The sequence below is a fragment of the Sciurus carolinensis genome, chromosome 16, assembly GCF_902686445.1.
Source record: "Sciurus carolinensis chromosome 16, mSciCar1.2, whole genome shotgun sequence".
Lineage (NCBI taxonomy): Eukaryota > Metazoa > Chordata > Mammalia > Rodentia > Sciuridae > Sciurus > Sciurus carolinensis.
The window spans coordinates 43166394-43174667 of record NC_062228.1 but is presented as its reverse complement, the minus strand read 5'-3'; the positions used below and the strand labels follow the sequence as shown (position 1 = coordinate 43174667).

General features: G+C 55.1%; 1 protein-coding gene across 5 annotated transcripts; it reads left to right on the top strand.

Annotated features, from left to right (window-relative positions):
- The first annotated feature begins 2701 nt into the window (after nucleotides 1-2701).
- On the top strand, nucleotides 2702-7718 carry Sbsn (suprabasin). Of its 5 annotated transcripts, none has more exons than XM_047527431.1 (5): nucleotides 2702-3017; nucleotides 4836-5081; nucleotides 6482-6550; nucleotides 6669-6713; nucleotides 7542-7718. In XM_047527431.1, the coding sequence occupies exons 1-5, from the start codon at nucleotides 2739-2741 to the stop codon at nucleotides 7563-7565; spliced, it is 663 nt and encodes a 220-aa protein (XP_047383387.1). In that variant the 5' UTR covers nucleotides 2702-2738; the 3' UTR covers nucleotides 7566-7718. The 5 variants fall into 5 exon arrangements, with proteins under 5 accessions (XP_047383387.1, XP_047383386.1, XP_047383385.1 ...); XM_047527430.1 differs by having other exon boundaries at nucleotides 4782-5081; XM_047527429.1 differs by having other exon boundaries at nucleotides 2702-3104.
- The last annotated feature ends 556 nt before the right edge of the window (nucleotides 7719-8274 follow it).

Here is an 8274-nt window from a genome sequence, read left to right as displayed (position 1 = left end):
GGAGATGGTAAATCCAACTAGCCCCAAAACAAGAGAAGAAAGAGAAAAGGTTACCAAATAGCCTCTCAAAATCCGATTCAGAGTCAGAAAATTTTATGAGCAGTTCTACCTACACCTTAGGGAGCACATATTTTGTCATTCTGTACTGACTGTCGCAGAGCCTGACTAGAGCTGGGAAGCCCTGTGGCGAAGAGGGCTCTGGGCAGGGCATAGCTGTGACATCCTCAGATGGGCAAGCACAACTGTATATGCGCACACTTCTGAGGGAAGACCGTAAGTGCTCAGCTACTAAAACTGCCTCCACTTATTCTAGGAAGCCAGTGTAACCGTGTTACCAAAACCAGCCAAGGCCTGAAAAAGGAAAACTCCAGCTCAATCTCAATTACGGAGTTAGATGCCAAAGTCCTGAATCAAATAGTTGAAAATGGGAACATAGAGATTGGGGAGAGGGATTGGGGTGCATGGAAGATGGAGGGAGAGGGCAGAAAGGGGTGGAAGAGGAAAGGTGGAATGCATTTCTAAAGGAGAAGCCCTACCTCTCTGTCTCTGGGTGAGTTAAAATTCTTGAGCTGATCACCCACCCTTTTGCGCCCAGCAGTCTCCTGGCCTGGGACACGCCATCACAGAGACTGGACAAGGGTGATAATCCACACCTGAGGTTGCCCAGGGATTTGCCATTGTCCCTGGAGCATGAAACTAGAAACAGATAGAAGCTCAAGTTGTGGCAGTGACCTGGTTAGTAGCCTCTATGGGCAGAGTCTGGAAAAGGCAGAAACTTCTGAGTCTCTGGCCTGGGATGCCTGGCTCTGGGTGGAGTCAAGTGTCCAGGATCTGGGGTGGAACCCTGGGTCCTCTGAGGGGAGTGGGCCTCGTGCCCTGATTTGAACAAAGCTTGAAAACACGTGCGGATTCTCGCCACACCTGGGCACCCACACACATACTCGGCCACCCCATCTGCTCACGCCCTGCACATTCCTTTGTGCCTGGCCTTCCCACCAGCAATCCCACTTCCACCCCCTCACTCGGTCTCATCCTTGGCATCAAAACCCAAATATCTTTCACCCCTGCACCCAGCTGTACCCACCCACTGGCTCTCGGGAGCACTTCCCTCCAAACTCACTCCAGGTAGGTAGGCTGCCGCAGACCTACCAGCCACCACCTGCCCTTCCTTCTAATGTCCCTCTGCAGCCCTAAACCCAACTCCAATCTAAGCCAGTATGTCAACACTCAGGGCTTTGGGTCAGGGCTTAAGAGGCCCCAGGGGAGGAGGGCAGGGAGGAAGAACTCCTGGCCCCCAGCCCACTTTCTGACTGACAGCTCCTGCTGCCCAAGGTCCTCAGCCCCTCCCCGTGGCTGCCTCAACCGGCTTTTCAGGAGACGCTGCGTCCTGTCCTAGCTCAGCTCATGGCAATCAGCCCCCTGCCCTTGCCCAAGGGCTGGGAGGCAAGAGGCCTGGGTTCCATGATGAGAATGTCATCCTGGCTTCAAAATCCACAGCCCTCCCCAGGGCACCCTGTGTTGCCCTGGGGACCCAGGCAGCCATCCTTACACTACCCTGTGAGACTCAGGCTCAGGCTTGGATTCTCTTCCCTTGGCTTTTTCTGACCCATCCATGTGTTCTATCTATAAATACTTACTGAACCCCAGACTCTGTTCTAGAACCTAGGGTTATAGCAATGACCAACACAGAAAAAGCCCCTGTTTTCTGGAAGTTTACCATCTGGTAGGTGAGACACACAATAAAAAATAAAGGTGAGCTGGGCACAGTGGTGCATTCTTGCAATCCCAGCAACTCACAAGGCTGAGGCAGGAGGATCATGAGTTCAAAGCCAGCCTCAGCAACAGCAAGATGCTAGGCAACTCAGTGAGACCCTGTCTCTAAATAAAATACAAAATAGGGCTGGGGATGTGGCTTAGTGGTCTAGTGCCCCTGAATTCAATCCCTGGTCCACCCCCGCCCCCTGCCAGCAAAACAAAATAAAGGGAACTTCAGATCATGCTAAGTCCTCTAGGAACAAAAGGGTGATTTTACAGAGTGCAACTGTAGCATCTTGTCAGGGATGGATGGTCAGGAAAGGCTTTTTGGAGGTGACATTTGAGCCAAGTATAGAGCAAGGAGGAGTCGGCCATGTGAGACTCTGGGTTCTGCATTCTAGGCAGAGGAAAGATCAGGTACAAAGATGAGAGGCAGCAGGGAGTGTGGTGCATTTGAGGAGGTGGGACAAGGCCCTTGTGGCTGCAGAAGACTAACTGAGAGTAGGAGCAGGGACAGTTCTTTCCTTTCGCCCAAATACAAACGCCATCTTTCCAGACCTTCACTCCTGGGCTAAATGCTTAGATCCCTGAGAGGAGCCACAGTGCTGCAGATCATCCGGGGGTCTCAGGGACGGAGGGTGATTGAAGGTGGGTTTGAGAGAGAGGAGGCCTGGATCGTGGGTGAGAAATGAAAAGAAGAGGCGGTTGGCAGGGCAGACACCCTCCTCTCGGGTGGAGAGCCTGAGCCAGGCAAGGAGCAAATATGCCAGGTTCTTCTCCATGAGTGACTCACCTTCTCTTCCTCCTCCTCTTCGTTGCTCAATCCCAAATCTCCCTGGGAAATACCTCCTTGACTCGGACCAAGTCAGTGCCTCGCAGGGGCAATTGAGTCATGAGGGGTGGAGAAGAGGGCGGAGGCAGAGGATAAATAGCAGCCTTGCTTCCTGGGCTCCTCTCTGCATCCTCCCCACCTTCCCAACAACATGCGCCTTGCCAGCTTCCTCAGCTCCTGCTGCCTCCTATTGCTCCTGGGGGCCCTGCCTGGATGGGCAACCAATGATGACCCTATTGAGAAGGTCATTGAAGGGATCAACAGAGGGCTGAGCAATGCAGAGAGAGAGGTGGGCAAGGCCCTGGAAGGCATCAATAATGGAATCACTCAAGCTGGAAGGGAAGTGGAAAAAGTTTTTAATGGACTTAGCAACATGGGGAGCCAGGCCGGCAAGGAGGTGGACAAGGGGATCAACCACGGCTTGGACAAGGTAGCCCATGGGATCAACAATGGCGCTGGACAAGCAGGAAAGGAAGCAGAGAAGTTTGCCCATGGGGTCAACAACGCTGCTGGACAGGTTGGGAAGGAGGCAGACAAAATGATCCATCATGGGGTCCATCATGGGGTCAACCAGGCGGGAAGTGAAGCAGGGAGGTTTGACCAGGGGGCCCACCATGCAATGGGGCAGGCTGGGAATGAGGCTGGGAGGTTTGGCCAGGGTGCCCACCATGCTGTGGGTCAGGCTGGAAAGGAGGCAGAGAAGTTTGGTCAGGGAGCCCACCATGCTTTTGGTCAGGCTGGGAATGAGGCAGAGAAGTTTGGCCAGGGTGCCCACCATGCTTTTGGTCAGGCTGGAAAGGAGGCAGAGAAGTTTGGTCAGGGAGCCCACCATGCTGCTGGTCAGGCTGGAAAGGAGGCAGAGAAGTTTGGTCAGGGGGCCCACCATGCTTTTGGTCAGGCTGGAAAGGAGGCAGAGAAGTTTGGTCAGGGGGCCCACCATGCTGCTGGTCAGGCTGGAAAGGAGGCAGAGAAGTTTGGTCAGGGGGCCCACCATGCTTTTGGTCAGGCTGGGAATGAGGCAGAGAAGTTTGGTCAGGGAGCCCACCATGCTTTTGGTCAGGCTGGAAAGGAGGCAGAGAAGTTTGGTCAGGGAGCCCACCATGCTGCTGGTCAGGCTGGGAAAGAGGCAGAGAAGTTTGGTCAGGGGGCCCACCATGCTTTTGGTCAGGCTGGAAAGGAGGCAGAGAAGTTTGGTCAGGGAGCCCACCATGCTGCTGGTCAGGCTGGGAAAGAGGCAGAGAAGTTTGGTCAGGGAGCCCACCATGCTTTTGGTCAGGCTGGAAAGGAGGCAGAGAAGTTTGGTCAGGGAGCCCACCATGCTGCTGGTCAGGCTGGGAAAGAGGCAGAGAAGTTTGGTCAGGGGGCCCACCATGCTTTTGGTCAGGCTGGGAATGAGGCAGAGAAGTTTGGTCAGGGGGTTCACCATGCTGCCGGTCAGGCTGGGAAAGAGGCAGAAAAGTTTGGTCAGGGGGCCCACCATGCTTTTGGTCAGGCTGGGAATGAGGCAGAGAAGTTTGGTCAGGGGGCTCACAATGCTTTTGGTCAGCCTGGGAGGGAGGCAGAGAAGTTTGCTCAGGAGGGCAACCATGCTTTTGGTCAGCCTGCAAAGGAGGCAGAGAAGTTTGGTCAGGGGGTTCACCATGCTTTTGGTCAGGCTGGGAATGAGGCAGAGAAGTTTGGTCAGGGGGTTCACCATGCTTTTGGTCAGGCTGGGAATGAGGCAGAGAAGTTTGGTCAGGGAATCCACTATTCTGCTGGTCAGGCTGGAAATGAGGCAGAGAAATTGGGTCAAGGGCTCCATAATACTGTGGGTCAGGCTGGAAAGGAGGCAGAGAAATTTGGTCAGGGGGTTCACCATGCTGCTGGTCAGTCTGGGAAAGAGGCAGAGAAGTTTGGTCAGGGGGCTCACAATGCTTTTGGTCAGCCTGGGAGGGAGGCAGAGAAGTTTGCTCAGGAGGGCAACCATGCTTTTGGTCAGCCTGCAAAGGAGGCAGAGAAGTTTGGTCAGGGGGCCCAACATGCTGCTGGTCAGGCTGGGAAGGAGGCAGACAATGTGATCCCAGGGGCCCAGGATGGACTTAGCCATGCAGCAAAGGAGGCGCTGCAGTTTGGCCAAGATCCTCATCCTGTTGCAGGGCAGGTTGGGAAACAGGGAGGCAAAATAATTCATAGTGTCCATCCTGGGGTCAACCAGGCTGGGAAGGAGGTGGAGAAGTCTGGCCAGGGAGTTCACCATGCCGTTGAACAGGCCGGAAAGGAAGCAGACAAAGTGGTCCAAGGGGTCTACAATGGGGTCAACCAGGCCGGGAAGGAGGCAGAGAAATTTGGCCAAGGGGTCAACCATGCTGCTGGTCAGGCCGGAAAGGAAGCGGAGAAGCTTGGCCAAGGTGCCCACCAAGCTGCTGGCCAGGCCGGGAAGGAAGTGGACAGGTTGCAGCAGGATGTTCATAATGGGGTCAACCAAGCCAGCAAGGAGGCCAACCAGCTGCTGAATGTAGGTGAACAGGGGCGGGGAAATGGGAGAAGAGGGTTGTGGGAGGGAGGGGTTAAACCCTTGGGATGTTTGGGGAGCCTGTATGCAGCCCTTGGTAAAAGAAGCATTGGGCAGCCATATAACCATGTTCCCCTTCTTCCTTCTGCATCTCTCTTACTAAGAAGCTGGTGGTCAAATGGATTAAGACATCTTATCGGCAAAGCCCCACCTTAGATAATGTGGAAGGAATCTAGTTACCCCTAGTTAAGGGGGCTGCACTGAGGATCACAAAGTCTCTCCCGGAAACAGGAAACAGTTCTGAAATCAGATCCATGAAGTGCAAACAGAATGAGTGTTGAGAAAGCTCAGCATGTAACAGTGAGTGTGAGGGACAGCTTTGGAGATAAGCTCTCTTCTGCTTACTCTTCATTACACCCTCTGAGGTAGTCAGGATGAGGATGCTGACTCCCTGATGCTCAGATAAGGAAACGGAGGCCCAGAGAGGCTAAGGGGATTTGCCAAGGTCATGTGGCAAGCACCCAGCTTTGGTCAGGGTTCTCCTTCCTCTGCACTGCTGATCAGGGAAGGCCTTCCGGAGGGTTTTTCCTACCCATGTATGTAGAGGAAACAGGTTGGAGGCCAGGAAAGCCCTGCCATTGACCACAGAACCACAGGCGCCAAGGAGGGATCTGGAGAACCGCAGAGGCCGACTCTCGTGTGCCTCAGTACCCTGTCCTTGGGATCAGCAAGCTGGGAGACCATCTTGAGGATGGACCCAGGTCTCAAAGCCCAGAGTCACATCTGCTGTCAGGCAGGAAGCCAGGGGTTGGGGGGAGGGAGAAGAGAGGAAGAAATAGTACAGAGAGGGAGAAGAGAGGGTCCTGAGTCAGGCCGCCCAAGAAGGGGGTGGTTTGTTGCAGGATGCGAGGTGGCACTGCCAGGGGTAGGGGTGTGTCTGGGGAAGCACTGCTGGAGTGACTGCGGATGGGGTCAGGGATGGCGATCAGCCTGAATTAGGGCTGAGGCTAAATTGTGTGCAGAAGTGTTGATTTGGGGTCAGGGTCGAGGTCTGTGATGGTCCTGGTATGTGCGCAGTGCTCTGGGTTCTCCTCCCAGGGAAGCCCCTTCTCAGTGGTTGGGAGCATTTTCCTAACGCCAAAATAAAAGGGAGTCTGGGAAAGACCAGTCGGTAGGAGGCAGACATCCTTCCTGGGGTTCTTTCCATCTCCCTTGAAATTCTCATGGCATCATGGACTTTGGTTTTTCTCTCTGGACAGTGAGTGAGGAGGTCAAGGGGTCAGCCTGTACCTCCCCACCCCAGCCTGAGCCACCCTAGACAGGGGAAGGTCACTAGGGAAAAGGAACTTAGGAAACCCTCAAAGGTTGAGGGGTGGCATTGACCATCTTGGGCTTGTCCACAGGGCGGTCATCAAGGAAGCGGGGTTACCGGCCAGCACGGAGGGGCCGCAACCACCACAGTAGCATCTGGAGTAAGTCTCCTGGGCACAGCGTGGACTTGGTGGCAGGGAGGGGAGGCCACTTGGGGGTTCCCCCTGGGATGGAGTTGGGTGGAGACTGGGGATTAACCTTCCTGTCCTCGAATTCCAGGCCTCGGTCAACAAGCCCTTCATCAACTTTCCAGCTCTGTGGAGGGTGAGTGTCTGCTGGGCTCCTACTTCCTGCTTTCCATCTTGAGAGACACGCCTATACCCCTTCCCGCTGCTCGGGGACGACCTTCCTGTGGGCAGACTCAGCCTCTGCAGAGGCCATCCGACCTGTCCTCCCAGCCCTGGTCTTCCCTTCACCGCCTGCTCTCCTGCCTTGCGTCCGACTTTTGGGTGCTTTCCATTCCCACAGAAGCTGCCAGAAGTAACCTCCAGGGCGCTTGCACAGAGACTGGGGAGGAGGGGGCTGTGCTGCTGAAACCACCCTCCATGTGGCCACATGGCTTCTCTCATCTCTCCCAGTGGTCAGCGGGCTCCTCTCCCGACCCCGCTCTCCAGGGAGCCCCTCTGCTGCCTGTGCTTGCTGCCTTGCCTCAGTGTGCTGGGCTGTGGGAACTTGGGGCTCTGTCCACTCTCTGATCCTCACTCTGGGCCAGAAGGCCCAGCTCTCTCTCTGTGTTTATTACACAAGTTGCCTAAGACTGGGGCGCAGAGCCGTGGGTGTATGACAGCCCTGTCCTAGGCACGTGGAGCGGGAAGACATACCCTTGTTGATCCTTTGGTTTTGGGGTTGGCAGAGGCTCCTCTGAGATAAAGCACACAGGGCTTCTCCATTGCCGTATAGCCCCCCAGTCCTGCAATGGGAGGGCTGGCTCCCGATCCTCCCAAGGAGGTGCCACCTTCCTTCAGATATTCCCCAGAACATAAGCGATTCCTGGGCCAGAGTGACCCGTCCTCCTCTGGCTGCCCGGGACGGCGGCGCTCTGGATCCTCTCAGCCGGCATCCTGCACTCACTTTCTCTCTCCTCTTTTCTAGAGTGTCGCAAACATCATGCCCTAAACTGATGCCCTGGCCTTGCTGAGCAGATAAATGTTCCTCTTGTCACGCCAGCAGAAAGGACTGGAGGGACTGGGGGGCGGGCATAGGTTCTTGGAGTCCCTTATGGGGCTGTACTAGTATTTGTGAATAAAAGTGGCGCAATGTCCTCTCTCATCGTGATCCACTGTGCTCCCTAAAGAGGGACGGGCAGGGGTGGGAGTGGGGACTTGGAGAGTTTCATCTTGTTCTCTGCTGAAGGAATTGGGGGTGTGCTGCCCAGGATGGGTGGCACTTGGGCTGCTCAGCTTGAAGAGGACAGTTCACAGGGACAAACTACGCTTTGCTAGTGTGCCAAGTTTGTGCTTGGCGCCGGGAGAGCACCCCTGCCAGGAAGCCACTGCCGGCAAATGGTGGGGACGGGGACACCAGAGAGAGAGAATGGAGGACCTAGGTAGAGCTGCAGGGGGTAGCGTTCTCATTCAGGGGGTGCGGCACCCGAAGAGTAACAATAACAGCTTGTACTTATTGTGCAATGCAGACTCTGGGAGCTTTGCATGAATGACATCACTGAATCCTCCCAACCACCCAGTTAGGTGAGAGGTACTGCTACTACCCCCATTTTATAGGGAGGCACGTGGAGGCTTGCACAGGTTAGGAAACGGGCCAAGTTTACATGGTCAGTAAGTGGAGGCAGAGAAGCCACCCCAGCCACAGAGGCTGTTCTGTTAGG

Excerpts from the sequence above, each read along its gene's own strand:
- Sbsn (XM_047527427.1), top strand. The coding sequence starts at position 2,739 with ATGCGCCTTGCCAGCTTCCTCAGCTCCTGCTGCCTCCTATTGCTCCTG. Across the intron at positions 5,082-6,481 it reads AGGCCAACCAGCTGCTGAAT|GGCGGTCATCAAGGAAGCGG; the intron begins GTAGGTGAACAG and ends GCTTGTCCACAG. Across the intron at positions 6,714-7,541 it reads ACTTTCCAGCTCTGTGGAGG|AGTGTCGCAAACATCATGCC; the intron begins GTGAGTGTCTGC and ends CCTCTTTTCTAG.